We start from the raw sequence: 22542 nt of genomic DNA, 5'->3' as shown, positions 1-22542 counted from the left end.
GCATGTAATCCCATCACTTGAGACTCTGAGGCAGGCGGATCTGGAGTTCAAAGCCAGCCTCATCTCAAAACCAACAACAATCAGCTAGCTAAATAAATAATTAAGTATGGTTACATTCATTTAACAAATAAAAAATAATATTTATGTTAGGAAGACATAGCTTAGTGAAAAATAATAATTACCCTCAATGACCCAGACGGGAGAATGGCATTGTTTGACATTTCTGAGAATCCGTTTAATGTTGGTTATAATCAAAGGTGGCTGGGTTTTCATAACCTACTTCTGCATTCCATCTGGAATGTGGATGAGCAAGAACAACCCTCAGATGGAGAACTGAAAAAGGAAGACCCTTTGGGTTTCTGGAGGGGTTTAGGGCCCCCTGGGGGTCTTGGGCCACCATTCTGGAACTACTGCTGCGAAGGGGTAGTTTGGGGCTTAGGGCTTCAGAGGATGCTCAGAGCCACCCATGGGGGCCCCTCCCTATCCCCATTGGGGCCCTGGTGCTTGTTGGGGGAGACTCTTTCCTCGCTTTTTATTGCCCCATAAAGCTCAAGGCAAGGGAGATATAAGGCTGGTGGAGTAGAGCCTGAGAGGGGGGTGGGCGGGAGGGAGAGGCACTACAGGCATAAACGAACGCGATGAACTCCCAGTTGGTCGGGATCCTGCTCAGCGCCCTGCTAGGGGTTTCCCTGGGTAAGGAGGAAGCTAGATTGCCTCTGGCACAGGCCTGTCCTTCCCTCTGCCAGGACTCCTCCAAGGGCCAAATCCAGTACCTCTTCTTTCCTGCCAGGACACCGCACGCGGTGCTATGACTGCGGTGGAGGCCCCAGCAACTCCTGCAAGCAGACAGTGATCACTTGTGGTGAGGGCGAGCGCTGCGGCTTCCTGGACCGCAAACCTCAACCCAGCTCGGAGCAAGCCAAGCAACGTGAGTCCTTGGTCGCCCACCTGCCCCTTCCCACTGCTTCCAACCAGCCTGCGGGTTTCCCCCCTTCCCAGTTCAATCTGGCTCTAGGCAGATGGCACCACTGTTGAAGCAGGGCATTGGCTCCTGGCGCTGTACCTTGAGAAGCCTAAGGCTCCTCAGGCTCTCGAATCCCCCTGTCTTTGCTCTCTGTCTTTGCTCTCCTTTGCTAAGGAAGAAGCTGTCTCCTAAGATCAGAGGCAAAATGTTAAGCCAAACTCCAAACTTCAACTGTCAGGGACTGACTAAGGTCTGGAAAGGGTATGCTGTGTGTGTGTGTGTGTGTGTGTGTGTGTGTGTGTGTGTGTAATATTTTTATTTGAAATGATTTGGTTTGACAGGAAAATTACAAAAAGAATGTACAGAGTTCCCATTTGTGCCCAGCTTCGAGGTTGTAACATTCCCATGTCATTACCAAGATCAGAAAATGAAAGTCTGGGGCCTAGCAAACACAGGAGTGGATGTTCACAGTCAGCTATTGGATGTATCACAGGGCTCCCAATGGAGAAGCTAGAGTAAGTACCCAAGGAGCTAAAGGGATCTGCAACCCTATTGTTGGAACAACATGATGTACTAACTAGAACCCCGGAGCTCTTGTCTCTAGCTGCATATGTATCGAAAGATGGCCTAGTCAGCCATCAATGGAAAGAGAGGCCCATTGGACTTGCAAACTTTATATGCCCCAATATAGGGGAATGCCAGGGCCAAAAGATTGGGAATGGGTGGGTAGGGAAGTGGGGGGCGCTATGGGGGACTTGTGGGATAGCATTGGAAATGTAATTGAGGAAAATATGTAATAAAAATATTTAAAAAAAAAAAAAAAAAAGAAAGAAAATGAAAGTCCCATACTAGTTAACCTCGACTTAGATTCCATGGAACACACATCTTTTTTTTCTGGCCTAAGCCCAAAGCAGACACCCCACTGACTATGTATTTATTTGTAGTAATTATTTTGTTTATTTGGCTTGTATTTTTGGTTGATTTGGTTGCTTGGTTGGTTGGTTGGAAACAGGACATCATTATGCTTCCCCCCCCACCTCCAGACAGGGTTTCTCTGTGTAGCCCTGGCTGTTCTGGAACTCACTCTGTAGTCCAGGCTGGCCTCAAACTCAGAAATCTGCCTGCCTCTGCCTCCCAAGTGCTGGGATTAAAGGCATGCGCCACTACTGCCTGGCTTATTATATATTCTTGGCTGGCCTGGAACTCACTACATAGACCAGGCTGGACTTGAACTCACAAAGATCTGCTCACTTCTACTTTCTGAATGCTAAGATTAAAGGCAGGTATGAGCCACCATGCCTGGCTTAAAATACTTTTATTTGTTTACATTTTAAAAAATATTTTATGTGCATGAACATTCTCCTGTGTGTAGGTTTGTGTACCACAGGCCTACCTGCTGCCTGAGGAGGTCAGGAGAGAGGATCAAAGCCCTCGGAACTGGAATTATGGGCGATTAAGCCACTGAGTGGATGCTGGGAGCTGAACCACATCCTCTGGGAGAGCATTGGGTGCTCTGCACCACTGAGCTGTCTCCCCAGCCCCAATTTACTATTATTATTATTATTATTTTTATTTATTTATTTATTTATTTATTTATTTATTTATTTATTTATTTTTGGTTTTTCGATACAGGGTTTCTCTGTGTAGCCCTGGCTCTGTAGACCAGGCTGGCCTCGAACTCAGAAATCCACCTGCCTCTGCCTCCCGAGTGCTGGGATTAAAGGTGTGCGCCACCACCACCTGGCTTTACTATTATTTTTGAAAGATTTATTTTTACATATGAGTATGTACGTATGTATGTCTGTCTGAGTGTATGTCTGTCTGAGTGTATGTCTGTCTGAGTGTATGCGTGTCTGAGTGTATGCTGCATGCATGAGTGTATCAGATCCTCTGGAGCTGGAGTTACAGACGGCTGTGAACCTGCTGCGAGAACTCAGGTCCCTGGAAGAGCAGGAAGCACTCTTAACCACTGAGCTTCTCTTCAGCTCTATATTGTTTACTTATTTTTAAGACAGGGTCTCATATCTCACATCTCCCAGGCCTGCCTCTAACTTGCTAGAAATCCAAGGATGACCTAGACCTTGGGATTCTCCTTTTCTCCCATGGCATGTGTTGCCACGCCCTGTTTGTTTGTTTAAGCTGTCTTCAGACACCCCAGAAGAGAGCATCAGATCTCATTAATAATGTGAGCCATCATGTGGTTGCTGGGATTTGAACTCACCACCTTTAGAAGAGTAGTCGGAGCTCTTAACCACTGAGCCATCTCTCCAGCCCGGATTTATTTATTTATTTATTTATTTATTTATTTATTTATTTATTTTGGGTTTTTCGAGACAGGGTTTCTCTGTGTAACCCTGGCTGTCCTGGAACTCACTTTGTAGACCAGGCTGGCCTCGAACTCAGAAATCCACCTGCCTCTGCCTCCCGAGTGCTGGGATTAAAGGCGTTGCCACCATGCCCGGCTCCAGCCCGGATTTATTTATTTCATGTATGTGCACACTGTGGCTGTCTTCAAACACACCAGAAGAGGGCTTCAGGTCCCCATTGCAGATGGTTGTGAGCCACCATGTGGTGACTGGGAATTGAACCCAGGACCTCTGGAAGAGCAGTCAGTGCTCTTAACCGCTGAGCCATCTCTCCAGCTCCCCATGTCCTGTTTATTTTGGTGTGTTTTGGTGGTATGGGTTGAATCCAGGACTTGTGCACACTAGGCAAGCATTTTACTAAGTGAGTTTCACTCCCAGCTCTATCCACTGTTGCGTTGAGACAGGGTCTCGTTTTATAGCCCAGGGTCGCCTTTAACTCAATGGGTTGGTCGGACTGACCTTGAACTCCTGGCAATCCTGAGGATTGCTGTTACAGCCTCCTGAATAGCTGTTACAGGCATCATGCACCAGGGTGCCCATCTTTGGTTTCATTTAGGTAACAGTGCTGGGCTATCTTACAAACTGTCCCTTTTGTATTTAGCTGCGATTTCCCCGTGTTGAGGCTGAGACATGAATGGTCCAGGGCTCCTGGAACATCCTAGCATCCCTGTTTAGGTCAGCCTGTTGGCCCTGGTCCCTTGGTTTCAGAGAGGTGGGTTTTGTTTGTTTGTTTTGAGAGGGCAGAGTATCCTTTCTGAGCCCCTAGACTTTGTAACTGCTCTCTCTCAGGGAAGGCAAGTCCTGCAGTCAGGAGTTTAACACCCCAGTGCCTTCTTTCTCCCAGCCTCCGCGACCTTGAGCCATCACTACCCAGCCTGCGTGGCTACGCATCATTGCAATCAAGTGGCCATAGAGTCAGTGGGAGACGTGACTTTCACAACCCAGAAAAACTGCTGTTTCGGAGATCTGTGCAACAGCGCCGTGGCAAGCTCCGTGACCCCGTTGTGCATCTTGGCTGCAGCTGTTACCACCCTGGCCTGGCTCTTGCCAAGACTGTAGAGCTGGAGGGTGGGACTGAGGGCAGGGTAAGGACTGAGTGACCAAGGGAGTGAGGAGCTGGACATCTAAGGTAAGAAGACAAGCACTCCCTTGTGTGCCGTTAAAATTGATGAACTCTTCTGGAGATGACTGTAAAAATATTTGTTTTTTCATTCTTTGAGGCAAGGTGCTGGGATTAAAGGTGTGAGCCACCACTATCGAGATGTTCGTTTGTTTTTTTTTGAGACAAGGTTTCTCTAGGTAGCCCTGACCATCCTGGAAGTCACTCTGTAGACCAGGCTGGCCTTGAACTCAGAGATCCACCTGCCTCTGCCTCCAGCTCCAAAAGGCATGTGTCATTGCTCCTAGCTTCTGAGTGCCTTCTGTTGAGAAGACTGAAGGGATAACGCGCTTATCTGGCTTCTAGTTCAGTTAACAACAGTCCATCAGCGGACCTGATCCAAGGACACTCCTCAAAACAATGGTGACTCTGTCCTCAGTGGCTCCTGGGACCTGCTGCTAGGCAGACTCTTCCTTCACAGTGAGGGTCACTGCGGGGAAGGCTGGGTGGAGGGTTACCCAGATTCCATGGTTTCCCTTCTGTATTTCATAACTTGGCCCTCAATAGGAAGGAGTATTTCGAACTGAGAAAGGAAAGTTGCTTGAATAACCCAGTTAGAAAGGCACCTCAGAGGTGGAAACAAGAGCCAGCTCTGTCTGTACACACCTTTCCTTTCTGGGGCACCCTCTAGCTAGGCTGCACCTGCTTCTTGGCGGGTGTCGTCTAAATTTAGGATAAGGGTTGTTTCTCCAAACACTGGTGCCAGTGTGCCACCCTCAGGTGTGGGAAGGAGAAAGGTTTGCAAAACCTGCTCTTCCATTTGGTCAGTGAAACTCCCCCGGGGGAGGAGGCTTCTTAGGCAAGCAAAGGGTGAGGTGCAGGGAGTGAGATTTCCATGGAGAGAGTCCCTCCCCTACCTCCTGCTCCTCCCCTCCCCATCCTCCTCCCCTACCACCTATCTGTCTCCCAAGTGCTAGGATTAAAGGGGCATAGAGCCATGCCCGCCTCTTCCTTCTTTCCTTCCTTTCTTCCTTCCTTCTCTTTCTTTCTTTCCTTTTCTTTTCTTTCTTTCCTTTTTTTTTTTTAAACAAAGTTTCTCTATATAGCTTGGCTGTCCTGAAACTCCCTCTGTAGACCAGGATGGCCTGGAACTCAGAGATCTGTTTGCCTTTGCCTCCCCAGTGCTGGAATTAAAGACTTGCGCTGCCTGGCAGTACCAGCCTCTTTCTTTCTGAGACAGGATCTTATGTGGTTCATGCTGGCCTTGAATTTGCTATGGAGTCAAGGATGGTCTTGAACTACTGCTGCCTCTGCCCCCAGCTGTTGAGGTTAGAGAGGAAAGCCACCGTACCCAGATTAGCACTTATCTCTTCTAACAATAAACACAACCTTTATTAGACACTGATGTTTATTTCTCAAGATAGAAGGGGACAAGCAGAGGGTCTGGTAAACCAGGCCCATGCAATGAGGTCAGCGCCTTTTGGAATCACTCCCTGGAGACAAGACAGGAGTTCTTCCAGACTTAGATCCCAGAGGCACAGCAGTGTGCGTCCAAGGAGGGAGCCTTTCAGTGGCCAATGGAGGAGGTAGAGTGTTCTAGAAGGAAATGGGAAAGGACTGGGTGTGTGTGTGTGTGTGTGTGTGTGTAATGGAGTGGAAGATGACAAGTGAGGGAGAGGAGCGGTGGCTAGAAAGGCCACTCCAGGTACAGTCCCATGAAATAAATGGTATAGGACTAGGGGCATGATCTTCAGAAGCAGGGGGTGGGAGGAGAGAAGATTCTGGAAAGCTAGAGCTCTGAGGACACAGGGAGAAAGGCTCAGGCTATAGCAGGTGATAAGATTGTAGCCATGGAGCTAGTCTCAATGCAATAACCAGAGGCCGAGGCCAGCCAAGGAGGTGAGGGAGATGAGGGCCAGTGCGGGTGTGGGCCGTGGAGCTGGGCTGTTACAGTTATCCTTGTCACAGCAGGTGGTGTTGTAGTTCAGGCCCAGCTTATGGTTGGTTTCATTGAAGACCTCCCGACAAGGCTCTTCTGGTGTGCCGCAGCGCAGGTTAGAGAAAACCCACATCTTCCCTAGAGGCAGGAGCCAACGGAGAAAGGATCAGCAGTGGGCACTGGCTTGCCTGTGTCCATTGGCTACTCTCCCTTCCCCAAACTGCTTGGTTTCTCCCTTCTCTTCTCAAAGTCTCATCATCCTTCCCGAGCATGAGCCTTGCCCCTTCTCCTAAGACCACTTCCTGGGGTCAACACAAGCATCCACTAACACAGTAGAGACACAGGTCAGTGCCTGGCACATAATCATCTTTGGCCACACGACATCACTGTTGTAACTCTCTGTCCTATCCCTGGATGGGCTTCAGTCCCAGAGAGCATCTTCCACCCGGCCCTCCCTTCCCAGAGAAGGAGGGTGTTACCAAGGTACACGTTTGTCGTCAGGCATTTGTGGCCTGGCTCCAGGCGGCAGGATTGGCGATCCACACAGCCCAGCACAGGGACTTTGTAGCAGGAGTGACATCGAGTATCAGCTGGGGAGGCAACAAGTTGGGTTGAGGTAATGGGACATCTGAGTCACCCGAGGATGAGTTGAGTTAGGGGTTAGGATGGAGAACTGCCGCATTGCGCAGGCAGTGCCTCACACCTGCTCTGTTCAGAGACAGAACAGGTGAGCAATACGGCGAAAGTGCAAAGTGGTGTGGGCACTGGGCGGAGGTGTTTGTTCTATGTGGAAACTTAAATACCTTCCTCCACCCCAGCCTGCCTGAGATGAGTCAAGAATTGTACTAACAAAAACCCGGAGCTGAGGATGGCTGAGATGTGTGGAAAGAGGGATGGAGCAGAGGTTGGGGTCCAGGGTGAGACTCGAAATAGGAAGAAAGAAGTTAAAGGAGTCCACAGAGCCTTCAGAGATGGCATGAAACCACGGCTGCAAGAAAGCCACCGGTGACTAGCTTTAGAAGTGGACTGGACCTCTGCCAAGAGATTGGGAAGATCACTGACTGAGTCATGTCTACTCTTCTGGCGCTCGCTCTATGGAAAAAGGATAACTAACACCTGGTAGACGTATCACTGGCATCTAACAAAAACGGAGAGGGTGGGTGCAGCGGATGACACGCCAGGATTCCTGGGTTGGCTAACTCCAGATGTGAGCACACAAAGTGCTGCGAAGGAATGGTCAGCCCAGGGGTAGAGGAGCCTAGAGAGCCTCCCGGAAACGCATCTCACTTTAGGGTAAGTGCTGCAGCATCTTCTCTGTAGAAGGCTCAGGGAAAGTTTCTGATTCTTGGGAAGGCTGTAGCCGTCACTGGGTCCACCCAGAAGGCTTTGCATCCCTGGTAGGGATGTAGGTGTGTGATTCAGGAAGGAGCAGGGAACGAGCCAGGAAGGGCTATTGCTGAGCCTCTGTGAGGAGTGGCATGGAATCCTTTCTATGAGGACCCTCAGCTCAGGGCAGTAGGTGAGCGAAGGCAGGTATGCTAATCCTGGAGAAGTGCATTTGGAACTGGCTAGACAGACATCTGGGTGTTATAGAGTGCAGGAAAGGTGTATGGTGACTGGGAGTAAGAAACCTAGTGCCATAATGCCAGGTAAAAAGAGTAGGCTAGACCAATACAGGGCTAGGAGAAAATGACAATGGAGACCTGGGTCCTTGATAATGGACCAAAGAGCCTAGGTGTGCTAAACATGTGTAATCCCAGCATTAGAAGGTAGAGGCAGGAGGATCAGGAGTTCAAAGCAGGAGACTCTGACCAAAAAAAAAAAAAAGAAAAGAATACAAGAAATGGAGGGAGGGAGGAAAAGAAGGAGAGGAGTAAGAAAAGAAAACTGGAGCCCATCATGCTCAGAGATATCTGATCCTGGAGGCATTGGCGAGACTAAGCCAAGTAGGGTTGAGACTTCTTGGGATCCTGAGTAGAAGGAAATATGTATTGGATAGGGTTGGGATGGGGCCTGGGGCCCCTCAGCACTCACCTGAGACCCAGCAGTAGAGTAGGGCAGACAGGGTGAGCAGCAGGAGGTGTTTCATGGTGAGGGTCCTGAGAATGTCCACAGCCCCAGCAGTTGACAGCAGATTCCCAGGTCTCCAGCTCTGAGAGTTGAGCGGTCTTTTCGGAATTTATAATCCCAATGGCTCCTCCTTTCCGGGCCTGTGCCCTCTGTGGGCACCTCCCTCCCAATTTATTCCCAGCTGACTAAAGAGAAAGACTAGAGGTGGAAAGGGTCCAAGAGGGCCTGGGTAGGAAGGGGAGACAGGAGAGGGAGATAGGAGGGGGAAAGTGTCACTAGTGGGCAACTCCATTTTGGATCTTGGATTCAGGACCCCCAGCTGAGGGCCCCCCTGCCCTGGAGAGAGCATCAGAAAAGCCTCTGTGACTTAAACAGCCACAACACTAGTTTCTGCTAGTTCCCAGGAAACGGACAGTAATTGAGTTGTTTCAGCAACTTTGGGAGCCTAGGGATGGGAGGACATTGATCAGACATTCCGGCAGAAATTGACGAAACAGGTGAATTAATGTAGATCCATTCCCCAGCCTGTCTTCCAACTGATGCTCAGCCACAAGATGAAGAAGTGCTTGTGGCATCATGGAGGGTTTCTGTGATGTCAGAGAGGCGGGGCTGAGGCTGTATAACATGCCAAGGAAGCCCTCACCCCACTTGGGCTTGGGTTTGGGAGGAGCCCCTTGGGTAGGGAGGAGCCCATTGGGTAGGGAGGAGCCCCTTGGGTAGGGAGGAGCACCTTGGGTAGGGAGGAACATCATGGGTACACAGAGGTGAGATAGGAACTAAGATATTGATAATAATGACCATGTCATACCCTGAGCACTCCCATATGTCATCTATTGCTTTAGACACTCTCAATGTATTGATTTGGTTCTCACATGCTTTTATCTCCATTTTCCTGATGAGGGAACAGGCAGGGATTAAGTGGCTTGCTCACATCACCCAGCTACTGTGTGGCTGGATGAACTCAGGATTCGAACTCAGGAAGCTGAGCTTCAGTATTTGTGGTACTTTGGGGCCACGGTAGTTGTTCACAAAAAAGCATAGCACCTTTGCAAAAGGTTTCAAGCACAAAATTTAAAATCATTTCAAAGTTCGAAGACTGCATATTGGCTTGAGGATTCCTAGACGGATCCAGAAATTGGTGGCCTCACACTCGCTCTTATCTGAGCCCCCAGTCCGGCAGAATCCCCATCCCTGCCCCTCTGCTTCCCTCCGGTCTCCCTGCTGATTCACTCCTGCCTCTGACCACCACATCCCAGCCATGGCCTTGGTTCTGCCGCTGCTGCCTTTGTTGCTCTCAAAGGTCCAAGGGAATCCCGAGGGTAGGCTATATCTGGGAAGTTGTGATGGGCAAAGAAAGACTGAGACAACTAGGATCGCCCTGTGTGTGTGTGTGTGTGTGTGTGTTCACGCGGGGGGGGGCGGGGGAGTGAGACAGAGACAGAGAGACAGCGCGCCTGATAAACTAGCCCTAACTATCTCCTTCCCCCACCTTTCCTAGTTTCTTTGGAGGGCAGCCCTGGGGACCGGGTGAATCTCTCCTGCATAGGGGTCTCCGACCCCACCCGCTGGGCTTGGGCGCCTAGTTTCCCAGCATGCAAGGGCTTGTCCAAACGGCGCCGTCCTATCATCTTGTGGGCCTCGACGAGAGGGACCCCAACTGTGCTCCAGCACTTCTCTGGCCGCCTGCGTTCCCTGGACAATGGTATCAAGCGGCTAGAGCTGCTGCTGAGCGCCGGGGATTCTGGAACCTTTTTCTGCAAAGGACGCCACGAGAATGAGAGCCGCACAGTGCTTCAAGTGTTAGGGGACAAGGCAGGTTGCCGGCCTGCAGGATCTACCCACGGTAGGTCGAGGCCAGATGCACAGGGGCACTTAATTTGGACACACACGCGGAACAAAAAGCGGGGCGGAATCTTACAGAGCGGGAAAGTTAGTAGAACCCTATCGTCTGTACCCCTGACCTCGGCATCTCTCCCTCCCTCGCGGTCTCCCTAGGGTCCGAGTATCCCAAGATCCTGATTCCGCTCCTGGGCGTTGGGCTTGTGTTGGGACTGGGAGTCGCGGGCTTGGTCTGGCGGCGGCGCAGGTGAGCACTGGAGGCGGAGCCTGGCTTGAAACAGGGTGTGACCAGTCAGGGCGGGGGGGGGGGGGGGAAGAGGTGGGACAGAACCCTAACCTTGCAAAGAACAAGAAGTGTCTGGAGGCCTGGCGTTTGTTAAAGGAATGTGAGAGGTCAGCCCTTGGGTGCTAGGCTACAGGCTGGAGTAGGGAGCCGAGGCTGCAGAAACCAAACTGAAAGGTCAGAAAGCCCAGAGAGTGGGCGGAACCTGGTTCCGGAGGAGCCTAAGTTGTTTTGCTGGTCGGAGACTGCAGTTTGCACAGTTCTTATTGGCGCCGCCTGCGGCCGAGGAACCAGTAGGACGAGATTGGTGACTCTTCAAGGACTTCCTTACAGACGCTCGCCTCCGCCCCCACCCCCGCCCCCGCCTAGACCACTACCCACATTTGGTGAGATTAACTGCACTCAATTTCCCTCTCCTACCCGCACAATCCCTAACCCTGAGTTCTTGAGTCTGAGTCCTTGCGAGGAGCAGACAAAGTTGGTCATTTTCTCTTCACCCTTCAGTTCTGTCCCTCCCTCCCACATAGCTCCAGTCATAAATGCTGAGCCACAGAGGCCTTTAGAACAGGAGTCCAAGATCTCAGGCCTGGATTACCTGGACCAGGAACCGGTAAGGGCCTGGGGATGGGAAAAAGGCCAGAATCCCGGAGGAAAGAGGTCCAAGAAAGCAGCCTAGCTAGGTTGTTGTGGAGCAGCGTGTAATCCCAGCACTCTGGAGGTTTAAGCAGGAAGATGGAAGCCAGGCTTTGCTACATAGTCGCCTTTACCCACAGTGGGGAAAAGAAAAAAGCTTTGATCCCAAGCTAAGGGGTCGGATTGATGAGACCATACTACCGTCCTCTCTCTACCTCCTCCAGAGCCTGCACTATGCTGATCTGGACCACTCTGTCCTCGGGAGGCACCGCCGGATGTCCACAGTGGTTTCTGGTGATGCCTCCACTGTCTATGCGGTTGTAGTATAAAGGGAAGCCCTTGTTCTGCCAACCCTTCCTATCTGGGGCTTCCCTGTATAACCTCAGCTAGAAGGGGCAGGCACCATGGACAGAGGCACTGATAGAGGCGACTGACTACCTGGCTTGCCTGACTACCTGGCTTGCGCTCTGCCAATGGTCAGCTTTTTTCAGTCACTTCCATCTTCTGTAACATCTTTCCTTCTCCACTGCTGCCCTCTCTAAAGATGATCAAGCTGCCTGTTAAGCTTTTTTTTTTTTTTTTTTTTTCAAAGACTGGGATTTCTCTGTATAGCCTTGGCTGTCTTGGAACTCCATAGACCATAGACCAAGCTGGCCTTGATCTCAGAGAATTCATCTGCCTCTGCCTCCCAACTTCTGAGTTTAAAGGCACTGCCTGGCCCAATGAAGCATTTCAAACTTTAGACATAGACCTGCCTCGTTACCGGTCTGACTGCACTCCCTCTGCTCATTGGCTGCTGCTGCTGCTCATCCACTGAAAGGTTTCCAGTGATGTCCTACCACACGATAACAGTCACCCCTCTTTAAACCAGGGTTTACTTTGTTGCTATTGTCTGTGTAGAAGCGGCTGTTCTGCTGGTCTCTTTGTTTCTCCTCCTTACTCTTCTTCTAGGAAGCTGGCCAATCAATCCTCAGCCCCCAAATGATACCCAGTAGTCCTTCCAAGCCAGATCTCAGACCTAGTACACTCTGTCCAGATGGCCTCAGGCATTTTGCCCAAGGCATGTCAAACCTGACTCAGTCATTTCTTAAGCCATCCCTTGCGTTCTCCTCTGAAACCTCTTGAAGAACCCAAGTTGTCCAAGCCAGAAACTGGGGTCAGAGTACACCATCTCCTCTCCCACACAAGGACTTATCAGGACCCCAACCCGCCTCTTCTACTCCTTTTAAAGACAGGCTCTCTTATGGCTGAGGCTGACTTTGAAATCTCGCTCTCCTTACCTCTACCTTCAGTGTTTGGATAAAAGTGATTGCAAGCATGCACCACCACACAAGGCCTTGTCTGTAGTAGGTCACTGTCCTCTGTACCTTTCTCCATGTCCGATACTGCCACCAGAATGTACTGTCATCATTTGCTTCATGGTTGACCCACAGACCCCTCTGATCCTCGTGCCCTGCTCTTCCTACTCAAAGCCAGCAAGATTCCCAGGATCAACCACTGGTTCTTTCCCAAGGCTTTAGCTCTAGGGCTGTGAGCGTGGGTTCTGTGTTCAGGCTCCAGCACTGGGCCCCTTTTTAGGCCTATCCATCATTTTCTGTGTGCACATGCCCTCCTGTCTTCTGGATTCCTTTTTCCTCTTCCTTCCTTCCCACCCGGGTAATTGCCCTCAGGATTTCATTCAAATGTAGCTTTTTCTAAGATGGCCTCATCCCAAATGCTTGCCTACTTCTGCACAAAATTTGATGCTCTAGAACCCCCCTGGTTTTTCCTTATAGAAACAGACTCCAGCAAATAAATCACCCCATTACAACACATCTGTCAGTTTATAAGAAAATATCAGGAAGTATGAGTTCAGCTTTGGAACATGAATGAGTGTCCTGGAAAACATCCCTTTCTTCTTTATCAAATAAAGGCAGACTTTGAATCCTGAGCCTGAGTCACCTGACATTTAGGTAAATTCAGAAAGTGACCCACCCATGCACACAGCATAATTCCCTTTCCACCCTGCCTATATTCCCCACAACAGACACTGTCTCTTGTCTATCTTTGTACCTGAGCCCTGTGGCAGGGTAGGGGTGAGTCAGGAAGCCCATAAAGAGGGTTTTTAAAATGAAAGAGTCCAGCTGGGCAGTGGTGACCCAAGCTTTTAATCCTAGCACTCAGAAGACAGAGACAGGTGAATTTGAGTTTGAGGCGAGCCTGGTGTACAGAGTGAGGTCCAGGACAGCCAGAGCTACACAAACGTTGTCTTTAACAAAAGTTAAAGAATCTGTCTCCCTAGCACTGACCCCAGTTTTGGATTTCAGCCCCATCCTATCCCTTTGTCCCATCGAGAAACCAGTCACAGCCCTTATCTAAAAGGCCAATTTTATTTTATTGGTTTTGACAGAGAGGACTCACCCAATGGTTTCTATTCTTTTCCACACTAAGTCCTTCCCTATCCTGGGGCATCTCCTCTCGACTACCCAGCCTCTATTAGCTGATTCTACCCACTATACAGCTCTATTCCTAACCAGCGGGATCCCCAAATCCAGGCCCTCAGCAGTGGGGGCGTGTGCTGAGCACCAGGCAGAGGGAGCTGAGGCCAGCTCCAGCCTTCTCCAGTTCTGAGCAGGACACAGGTACCAGGGTGACATCAGAGAGCTTCTGCAGAGCCTGCAGGGAGGACCCCAAGGATGTTTTGATAACAGAGCCACAACCCCCCTCTAGCCAGTTCCCAGTGGGGGTCCCATCCAGGCTTCTGGGGATGGGCCCCCTCCTTTCTCCCACTGGGAAAGACAGACTGCTTTCTCTGGTTGGTGGGGCGGTTTTCCCCTCCCTCACCTCCTGGCTGTTGGGCAGGTCCCCACCTCCGCGGTGCAGGAGGAAAGGTGTGGCACCAGGCAACCCGGGGCGCAGAAAGAGACAGTCACTAGCTGCATCATCTGGGAGGGTCAGAGAGGCGTAGGGGTGATCAGTCAGCGTTGCCATTGCCTGGAGAGAGGAAGAGGGCATTGAGGTCTCCACAGCTGAGTATGACTGACCTACCACAAAGTAAGAGCTTGGGGTAAGGGTTACTTTTGTGAGATAATGACAGCAAATATATAATGCCTGCTGTGACAGACACAGTCGTCTCAGGCACTTTAGCTACCGCTGCCTTTTGCAACCCCTCCCCTACTCTTGTTTCTTCTGTACCCCATTACTACTAGGGTGTCCCTTTGTATTAGCTGAACATCTTAGTGAAGACAAGGACTGTGGGCAATTCCCAGAGCTAGGCAACTTCTGTGCTGCCCTTGCCCTAAACCACGCCCACTTTGTTGACCACGCCTTCACCAAGCCCTGCCCCGCCTCACCCTGACTGCTTTTTGGGCAGCCTCGCTGCTTCCAGCCACCACGGTGCGAGGTCCCCCCATGCCACAGAGGCCGCGCAGGTGCGAGGAGCCTGAGACCGGTACCGTTGAGACAGCGAAGTCCTAGAAGATCAGGAGGATTTAGGGGTGCGTAAGGAGCACAGGTCAAGCCCTCTGGCACATTGGCCGCACTCCTTCCCCAAGCTTCTCTGGTTCCTCACCCGGAACGTGTCTGCCACGATCTCAGCTCCTCGATGATTGGTCCACTTGGAGAGGCCTACGAAAAACTCCCGGCCTGAATCCCGGGAGGATGCGAAGGTTTGAAGGCCAGAGTGAGTTTGGAGTCAAGACCTGAGATCGCCTAGTCTCCCAAACTCTGCTTCCCTTGCCAAGCCCACATAGGTGCTGACCATCCGTTGCCTCACCGGTGAAGAGGACGTCGGTGCCGTCCAGCGTCGCATTCTCATCCCCCATCTCCACAATTCGGAGTCCCAAGTCCTGGAGGGCTTTCCGCACTCCATCAACCTTGGAGAAGAGAGAGCAGGCAGAGACATCCTCACTCCCTATTTTCTGCCAACCCCAGACATCCAGCCTCCTCCCCTCGACCTTCTTCCACCCCACCCCGCGCAATCCTGTTCTCCAACACACCCGCACCCTGGTCCTCACCTCAGGCCTACGTGCTGGGCTCCAGGGCCTTGTGATTAGGGCCGTGTCTCCTTGGATCACAGCCGTGTCACCAAGCAGTGGTCCCAGCGGCAGTGATTCCTCAGGAGGCAGCTCAAGCAGCTGCAGCCCTAGTCGTTGCCTCAGTTTACCTCCTAGTACTCCATGCTCCCTTTGAGCTTTAGCCAGGTCCAGAGCCGGAAGACCAGCGCCAGCACCTTCTCCGGATGCCAAGCTCTCGGGGACACCCCGGATCAGGGCATGGGAACAACGACCCAGCCCCTCCCCCGGCGTCCCCATCACATCCACACCGAAGCCCCTTCCAGTCAAGCTGTTTTGTTTTTTCTCTTGACTTCACTGATCTAAGAGAAGAAATTGAAAGGGGCGGGGATAGAAGAGAAAGACATGCAAAGAAGAGAAGGGGTGAGTGTTAAAAGCTCCTAGGTCTTCCTCCTGCCATCTCCAGGCGCCCCTCCCACTCTGCCCCACCCCCTCCAAACCTTCTGGCTCTGTGGACCCCGCTCAGCCTCCTTTCACCAGGGATCTGCTTTAAGAGGCGCCCAAGGGAACAAGACTTGGATCCTTAATCTCCCAAACACCTGTTGCCCCTGCTCGGGGCTCCGCTAGGTCCCTGCCCCGCGCCCCTCCTGGCAGCCGCTAGGATGCGCTCACTCCCCAAAAATGCGGCGGCCCCGCCCCCTTAACCCTCAGCTGCTCGCAGCAGGAGGGACCCAAAGTCCTGCCAGGGACCCGCAGAGGTTATAGGACTGGAAAAGAAAACTGGGTGGTGAATCAGGACCTGGGGTGTGAAGTCTCATATGCTCGACGGAGAAAGGGGAACAGGCGCAAACCCGAGGAACTAGAATCTAAGGAGTTAAGCATCCTCTCTCTCCACCCCGGGTCGTCACGCTGCCCTTCGAGCGACCCAGTACAAACCAGACTTAGTCCCGGAGGACTGGGAGAGGTCTTAAACGAAATCTGGAGGGCGGAGAAACGGGGGAGGGGCGCGGCGTGGAACCACTCCAGGCTTCAGAACTCCGTACCCCTGCCCATCTTCTAAAGTCTACCCCGCCCAGCTCTTCGCCCAAGTGCAGGTTATTCGCACACTCCGTCCGGTGCAGGGACGTATGCAGCACCCCCAAACTCCAGCCTCCCCATACCGTTTCGGAGACAGCCCCCTCTTCAGACTCACCAGCGGCCACCTCCACTCCTGCAGCCTTGTGATTTCAGCCTTGGCCCCACCCCCAGAGGAGAGAGTTAATGAAGATGGGAGTCTGAGTCCTCAAGCTGGAGAGACGGATAGCTCGGGCTTTTGAGGGGTTCCCAGGGTAGGCGAGCTCACATACGACGATGGGGCGGGGGCGCGATGGTCTGGCGGCTCCGGGGCATTGTCTAAGCGGGACGGGGCGGGACCTTCTAAGACCACGCCCATTCCGCCCTGCTAGGCCGCGCCCATTCCTCCAGGGCTGAGTGCCCCCCTTCCCTGAACTCAGGCACCGCCCCCAGAGCGGTGTCCAGGCCCACCCTGATCCTGCTAGCCCTGGCTGCGGGGCTACAATCGCGATGTGGACCGCGAAACAGCCCTCTTATGGACAGATACAAAACATGGCAGACCCTGTACAAACACTCCCCTCCCAAATTCCCAGCAGTTACACTGAGCTTAAAAGATCACTGACCCTTCTCTTCATTTGGAGCCCACCACACTTTAAGCCGTCTTTGTGTAAAAACAACACTAGATTTTTTTCCATTCTGTATTTTATTACTGAAATGCGTTGTCCTACCCACCCCATCCCAAAATAAAAATCTTACCCTTGTCCACTATCCTTTGCCTTATCCCACAGCCCCACCCCAGGCCCCCAACAAGTGCCCCGGATTTCCTGCCCACTGGCTATTTTGGAGTGTGTCCATTATGCAGCAACGTGGAAGCCCCCCGAAGCCTCTGTGGAGAGCACAGAGTGGGTGAAGGACCATTTAAAAGGTGCTCATTTGAGAGCCCTGGCCACTTGCTCATAGGCTAGTTCTATCTCTTCATCATCTGGACAGGTGGAGGCAAATTCTTCCCGGGCATAAGCGTTGCTCAAGTACCGATGCACTCCACGGAATGCCTCTGGGATGGTGAAGCCTCTGTACTTTTTGCACACCACCTAAAAGTTAGAGAGAGGTCAGTGTGTTAGCCCCAGGGAAGGCATGCTTGCTTTGCTTTGGAGCTGTTGAACTTTCTCTTCCTTTAGGGTCTGCCAGGTAAAAAACAAAAACAAAAAAACAAAACAAAACAAACAAAAAACAGAGCCCTGTCCAGGATGCCAGACCATTCAACTTCGATTCTTACAAACTTTTTTGCTGCCGTTCTTTTGAGATAGGGTCTCTCTGTGTCACACAGGCTGGATGATCTCTGGAATGGTATTACAGACTTGTACCCTGTGCCTAGAGTCTTTAAAAATTGTACTTTTAGATGTTATTTATATCAAGACAGGTTTTCTCTGTGTAGCCCTGGCTGTCCTGGAACTTGCTCTGTAGACCAGGCTGGCCTCAAACTCTGGGATGCACCCATCTCTACCTCCTAAGGGCTGGGATTAAAGGCGTGCGCCACCATGCTGGCTAGATTTATTTTTATTTTATGAGGATGGGCGTTTTATTTGTATGACTGTGCACTAGGGCATCAGATCCTCTGGTCTGAGTTACAGATGCTGTTAGGTGCCATGTGGGTGTTGGCAACTGAACCTGGTCCTCAATAAGAGCAGTCAGTGCTCTTAACCCCTGAGCCATCTCTCCAGCCCCTCTAGAGACTTCTCACCGCTTCTTTCCCTTCCATCCTCATCCTCACTGCGCCCCACACACACATCCCAAGATGGGGTTTCTCTGTGTAAACCTGGCAGCCCTAGAACTCACCTAGCAAGGTCCATGCTCACTAAAACTAAATAGAAAGACCCTGTCTCAAGAAACAGATAAAGAGAGAGACAGGCCGGGCGTGGTGGCGCACGCCTTTAATCCCAGCACTCGGGAGGCAGAGGCAGGTGGATTTCTGAGTTCGAGGCCAGCCTGGTCTACAAAGTGAGTGCCAGGACAGCCAGGGCTACACAGAGAAACCCTGTCTCGAAAACCCAAAAAAAAAAAAAAGAGAGAGACAGGCTAAGAAATGGCTCAGTGGCGAACACCTGCTGCAGATGTTTGATTTCCAGCGCCCTCAGTGGGCAGCTCCAGTTCCAGGGGATCTACCACTGCCTTCTGCACTCCAAAGGCACCTGCACTCATGTGTGATTAAAACTGAATATATACAGAGGCAGAGACAAACACAGGCTGGGGTTGTGGTCAGTCCTGGGTTCCATTATCAGTAAACACACACACACACACACACACACACAGAGAGAGAGAGAGAGAGAGAGAGAGAGAGAGAGAGAAAGAGAGAGAATTGGTAAAGAGTAACATTTTTGTAGAGAACTTTGTCTCCTTTTCACTTGACTTCTTTCAGGTCATCTATTAGTACCTTGATGTGGATGAGTTTCTTTTATTTGTTTGTTTGTTTTATATTTTATGTGCATTGGTGTTTGAGTGCATGTATGCCTGAGTGAGGATGTCAGATTCTCTAGAACTGGAGTTATAGACAGTTGGGAGCTGCCATGTGGGTGTTGGGAATTGAATCCAGATCCTCTGGAAGGAGCAGCCAGTGCTTTTAACCACTGAGCCATCTCTGCAAGCCATCACATCCCTTGATGTGAATGCTTTCTCTTCAATTCAATCTCAACTGTTTGTGGGCAAGAACTAAATGAACATCATTTGCTTCTTTTCTCATTGCTTTCTTTCTTTCTTTCTTTCTTTCTTTCTTTCTTTCTTTCTTTCTTTCTTTCTTTCTTTCTTTCTTTCTTTCTTTCTTTCTTTTGGTTTTCCAAGACAGGGTTTCTCTGTGTAGCCCTGGCTGTCCTAGAACTCACTTTGTAGATCAGGCTGGCCTCAGACTTAGAAATCCACCTGCCTCTGTCTCCCAAGAGCTGGGACTAAAGGCGTGCGCCACCACCGCCTGGCTGCTTTCTTTTTTTCCTTTTTCTTTGTGTGTGTGGGGTAGTGGTGGTGGTGTTGTTTGAACCAGGCTCTCATTCTGTAGCTAAGGCTGGCCTCCAACTTGCACTGAACTTACTACTTCAGCCTGCAGCACACTGAGGATTACAGGCAGAGACGAGACCCTCTGCCCAGCTTTCTTACCGTCTGGTGCCTCTCAGTTGATGGTGGAGTGATAGTGGCTCTGTGTTTTACTAAATTACACTGTAGCTTTAAGGCCAGGACAGAAAGGAAACAGCAACTCAGGACTCTTCCTTGAGAGAACCTGGGAAGCCTGGACTATGTGAAGAGTTACAGCATAGACCTGAGAGAATCCTTTGTTTGATTTGTACATTTGGCAGGGATACAGTTGCAGGAAAAGCCTTCTTGGAAGCAACCCTGGGTACAAACAGGCAGGCACACATGTACACACAGGCCCTCAGGCACACACATACACACAGACCCACACATACACACAGACACACAGGCACACACATACATACAGGCACACACACACACAGTGACACAGGCACACACAGATACACAGACACCTATACACACAGGCAAACATATGCACACAGATACACAGGCACATGCAGACACACATGTACACAGATAAACACAGACATACAGTAAAACTGAATGCCACTCTTGAATGGATGCTGTATAAGCATGGCTTGTGTCATGGGATGTAATTCTCTTACTTGGGCAACAATTGCTAAGGGCTATGGTCCCTGGGCAGGGGCCCACCACTGGTAGCAATCTATGGAAACCATTCGGAGAAAGTGGATGCTTGCTGTGCAAGTATGCGTGCCTGAGTTAGGATGCTCAGCATCCATGTAAAAGCCTAGGCGTGATGGATAGCAACACTGGACTGGTAAGACTGCTCAGCAGAGTAAAGGCATCTGCAGCCAAGTCAGGTGACCAAAGCTCAATCTTTGGGATCCACATGGTGGAGGGGAGAAAACTGACTCCCCCCAGTTTTCTCCTGACTTCCAAACCCCATTTGTGTCTTGCCCTTTGTAATAAATAAAAGGTGATTAAAAAAAAAATCACCGCCAGGCGTGGTGGCTCACACCTTTAATCCCAGCATTCGGGAGGCAGAGGCAGGCGGATTTCTGAGTTCGAGGCCAGCCTGGTCTACAGAGTGAGTTCCAGGACAGCCGGGACTACACAGAGAAGCCCTGTCTCAAACCCACCCCCCCAAAAAAAAATCACCTTAGAGATTGATCCCGTTTCCCCCCATGGTGACCACCAACCTGTACTATGTGAAGCTTTGGCAGCAGGTTGCAGTCAGCCAGGGTGAGCTCATTGCCGTCCAGAAACTTCCTCTGAGAGATGCCCTCATCTTCGGCGCTGGTTTCATCCACTTCTTCTGGGAGGGGGGATGTCAGGTAATTGTCTAGAACCTTCAGGGCTTTCAGGAGTCCCTTCTCTAGGTCTGTGCAAGAGAAGAAGCTGATCAGAATTTTAAATAGCCTGCCCAAGAAGAGCTGAGAAGGAGTGAGGGCATAGCTCAGAGAGAAAGAGCCTGCTTAGCATGTGTGAGACCCTGGATTTGATTAAGAAAAACAAACCAAACAACTTCATTGTGTATGCTATTATTAAATGTGTGACATATGTGTGCAGGTGTTTGCATATGTGTGTGTGTGGGGGGGGTCAGAGGTCAATATTCATTGTCTTCCTCAATGGTTCTCCATCTTTCTTTCTTTCTCTCTCTCTCTCTTTCTTTCTTTCCTCTTTAAAGATTTATTTGTTTATTTTATGTATGTGAGTACACTGTTGCTATCTTCAGACACACCAGAAGAAGGCATCGGATCCCATTACAGATGGTTGTGAGCCACCATGTAGTTGCTGGGAATTGAACTCAGGACCTCTGGAAGAACAGTCAGTGCTCTTAACTGCTGAGCCATCTCTCTAGCCCTTCTCTCTCTCTCTCTCTCTCTCTCTCTCTCTCTCTCTCTAAGGTTTAAAGGTTTATTTATATATTTTTGTTTATGTGTATGTGTGCGAGCCCATAGAAGTATACACACATCTTGTACATGTAGGATCCTAGCAGGCGTGCTGGTGGTGGCGGCGGTCAGAAACAGGTTCAGACCCCCAGAAACTGGAGTTACAGGTAGTGTGAGCTGTCAGGTGGATGCTGAAAACCAAAACCTAGTCCTCGGCAGGAGCTTTTAACCAGTGAATCATCTTTCCAGTCCCCACTTTATTTTTGAGACAAGGTTTCTCCCTGAACCTAGAGCTTATCAATTAGACTCTATTAGCTGATCGCCTGAGCCCAGGGCCCTCCTACCTCCGATTCCCCAGAAATGGGATTACAGAAGGTGCCCATCATTCAAAGATTTTGACCACAGAGCATCCAAACGCAAGTACTCGGTACTCAGACTTTAGTGGCAAACACACAGGTGACATCCATCTCCCCAGCCGCTAGCTTTTAATTTATCCCCACAAGCGCTAGAAATGGAGCCTAGGATTTCGCATACAAGTCAAGCTCTGTACCCTGAGTCACATCCTCTCCCTCAGCCTCCCAGTCAGTCTAGAAACAAGTCTCACGCAAATGGAGAAAATGGAAGTTATCCCCACTCTATAGCTCTGGAAGCAGATTAGAAAGATGCAGAGACCTTCCCAGAATCGATCATTCCCCGGTTCTACCAAAAAGCAAAGTATATATGGAAAATAGTAAAAGAGCTCTCGTGTCTGTGAGCCTGGCAATGCTGCAGTACATGTGGTGGTGTGGGCCGCACACGTGAGGATGCACTTTAAGAATGAATTGTAGGAGCCGGATGTGGTGGCGCACGCCTTTGATCCCAGCACTTGGGAGGCAGAGGCAGGCGGATTTCTGAGTTCGAGGCCAGCCTGGTCTACAGAGTGAGTTTCAGGACAGCCTGGACTACACAGAGAAACCCTGTCTCAAAAAGCCAAAAGAAAAAAAAAAGAAAAAAAAAAACAACCAAACCAAAACAAAAGAGTGAACTCTAGAAGGTTGAGAGATGATTTGTGGGTACAACATGTGATGTATAAACATAAGAATTCAGCTTCAGATGCCAGTACCCAATTAAAAAGCTGGTCTTGGGACTGCAGAGACCGTTCAGTGGTTGAGAACATTGGCTGTTCTTGCAGAGGACCTGAAGTTTGATTCCCAGCCAATATCTGTAACCCCAATCCCAGGGACTCTAACACTCTCTCTTGGCCTTCAGGCACTTCATGCTCTTGATGCAGAGATATACAGACAAATACTTCTCATGTATATAAGAAATAAATAAAATCTCAAAAACAAACAAACAAACAAAAAACCAAGCCGGGCGTGGTGGCGCACGCCTTT

The 22542-nt window shown here is 50.5% G+C and overlaps 5 protein-coding genes across 13 annotated transcripts in view; 2 read left to right on the top strand and 3 right to left on the bottom strand.

The window, feature by feature from the left end:
- Positions 1 to 638: 638 nt before the first annotated feature.
- Ly6g6d (lymphocyte antigen 6 family member G6D) lies at positions 639 to 4389 on the top strand. Its single transcript, XM_021149575.2, has 3 exons — positions 639 to 693; positions 791 to 928; positions 4175 to 4389. Exons 1-3 carry the CDS (start codon positions 639 to 641, stop codon positions 4387 to 4389), a joined length of 408 nt encoding a protein of 135 aa, XP_021005234.1.
- Positions 4390 to 5861: 1472 nt separating this feature from the next.
- Positions 5862 to 8591, bottom strand: Ly6g6c (lymphocyte antigen 6 family member G6C). The gene is made up of 3 exons (XM_021149545.1): positions 8403 to 8591; positions 6848 to 6958; positions 5862 to 6506 (listed from the first exon to the last, which is right to left on the bottom strand). Exons 1-3 carry the CDS (start codon positions 8455 to 8457, stop codon positions 6292 to 6294), a joined length of 381 nt encoding a protein of 126 aa, XP_021005204.1. The 5' UTR covers positions 8458 to 8591; the 3' UTR covers positions 5862 to 6291.
- Positions 8592 to 9696: 1105 nt separating this feature from the next.
- Positions 9697 to 11522, top strand: Mpig6b (megakaryocyte and platelet inhibitory receptor G6b). Of its 5 annotated transcripts, XM_021149540.1 has the most exons (6): positions 9697 to 9757; positions 9937 to 10281; positions 10434 to 10524; positions 10894 to 10946; positions 11088 to 11170; positions 11418 to 11522. In XM_021149540.1, the coding sequence occupies exons 1-6, from the start codon at positions 9697 to 9699 to the stop codon at positions 11520 to 11522; spliced, it is 738 nt and encodes a 245-aa protein (XP_021005199.1). The 5 variants fall into 5 exon arrangements, with proteins under 5 accessions (XP_021005199.1, XP_021005200.1, XP_021005203.1 ...); XM_021149541.1 differs by lacking the exon at positions 10894 to 10946 and having other exon boundaries at positions 11065 to 11170; XM_021149544.1 differs by lacking the exons at positions 10434 to 10524; positions 10894 to 10946.
- A 2013-nt stretch (positions 11523 to 13535) lies between these two features.
- Ddah2 (dimethylarginine dimethylaminohydrolase 2) lies at positions 13536 to 16615 on the bottom strand. Of its 5 annotated transcripts, none has more exons than XM_029470900.1 (7): positions 16378 to 16580; positions 15189 to 15547; positions 14948 to 15047; positions 14744 to 14817; positions 14526 to 14645; positions 14017 to 14117; positions 13536 to 13848 (listed from the first exon to the last, which is right to left on the bottom strand). In XM_029470900.1, the coding sequence occupies exons 2-7, from the start codon at positions 15483 to 15485 to the stop codon at positions 13686 to 13688; spliced, it is 855 nt and encodes a 284-aa protein (XP_029326760.1). In that variant the 5' UTR covers positions 15486 to 15547; positions 16378 to 16580; the 3' UTR covers positions 13536 to 13685. The 5 variants fall into 5 exon arrangements, with proteins under 5 accessions (XP_029326760.1, XP_029326761.1, XP_029326759.1 ...); XM_029470901.1 differs by having other exon boundaries at positions 14043 to 14117; XM_029470899.1 differs by lacking the exon at positions 16378 to 16580 and adding an exon at positions 15686 to 15819 and having other exon boundaries at positions 14017 to 14166.
- Positions 16616 to 16905: 290 nt separating this feature from the next.
- Positions 16906 to 22542, bottom strand: part of Clic1 (chloride intracellular channel 1) — a 9082-nt gene continuing 3445 nt past the window's right edge. The window contains exons 5-6 of the mRNA XM_021185689.1: positions 20477 to 20658; positions 16906 to 17329 (exon numbers count right to left, since the gene is read on the bottom strand). Of these exons, the coding sequence (XP_021041348.1) occupies positions 17168 to 17329; positions 20477 to 20658 (344 nt within the window). The 3' untranslated portion in view covers positions 16906 to 17167. The remainder of the gene's footprint in view (positions 17330 to 20476; positions 20659 to 22542) is intronic.

This window comes from Mus caroli, chromosome 17, assembly GCF_900094665.2.
Source record: "Mus caroli chromosome 17, CAROLI_EIJ_v1.1, whole genome shotgun sequence".
Lineage (NCBI taxonomy): Eukaryota > Metazoa > Chordata > Mammalia > Rodentia > Muridae > Mus > Mus caroli.
The sequence above is the reverse complement of the archived record's forward strand: the minus strand, read 5'-3'. Positions and strand labels throughout refer to the sequence as shown.

Bases quoted from the DNA above. Each gene is read 5' to 3' on its own strand.
- Ly6g6d (XM_021149575.2), top strand. From the start codon at position 639: ATGAACTCCCAGTTGGTCGGGATCCTGCTCAGCGCCCTGCTAGGGGTT. The intron at 694-790 runs GTAAGGAGGAAG...CTTTCCTGCCAG, and splicing joins CCTGCTAGGGGTTTCCCTGG to GACACCGCACGCGGTGCTAT. The intron at 929-4,174 runs GTGAGTCCTTGG...TCTTTCTCCCAG, and splicing joins CTCGGAGCAAGCCAAGCAAC to CCTCCGCGACCTTGAGCCAT.
- Ddah2 (XM_021149407.1), bottom strand. From the start codon at position 15,485: ATGGGGACGCCGGGGGAGGGGCTGGGTCGTTGTTCCCATGCCCTGATC. The intron at 14,646-14,743 runs GTGAGGAACCAG...CTGATCTTCTAG, and splicing joins TCGTGGCAGACACGTTCCGG to GACTTCGCTGTCTCAACGGT. The intron at 14,167-14,525 runs GTGAGGCGGGGC...TCCTCTCTCCAG, and splicing joins CTGCCCAAAAAGCAGTCAGG to GCAATGGCAACGCTGACTGA.
- Mpig6b (XM_021149540.1), top strand. From the start codon at position 9,697: ATGGCCTTGGTTCTGCCGCTGCTGCCTTTGTTGCTCTCAAAGGTCCAA. The intron at 9,758-9,936 runs GTAGGCTATATC...CACCTTTCCTAG, and splicing joins GGTCCAAGGGAATCCCGAGG to TTTCTTTGGAGGGCAGCCCT. The intron at 10,947-11,087 runs GTGAGATTAACT...CCTCCCACATAG, and splicing joins TAGACCACTACCCACATTTG to CTCCAGTCATAAATGCTGAG.
- Ly6g6c (XM_021149545.1), bottom strand. From the start codon at position 8,457: ATGAAACACCTCCTGCTGCTCACCCTGTCTGCCCTACTCTACTGCTGG. The intron at 6,959-8,402 runs GTGAGTGCTGAG...TTGCCTCCCCAG, and splicing joins ACTCTACTGCTGGGTCTCAG to CTGATACTCGATGTCACTCC. The intron at 6,507-6,847 runs GTAACACCCTCC...TCCTGCCTCTAG, and splicing joins GACGACAAACGTGTACCTTG to GGAAGATGTGGGTTTTCTCT.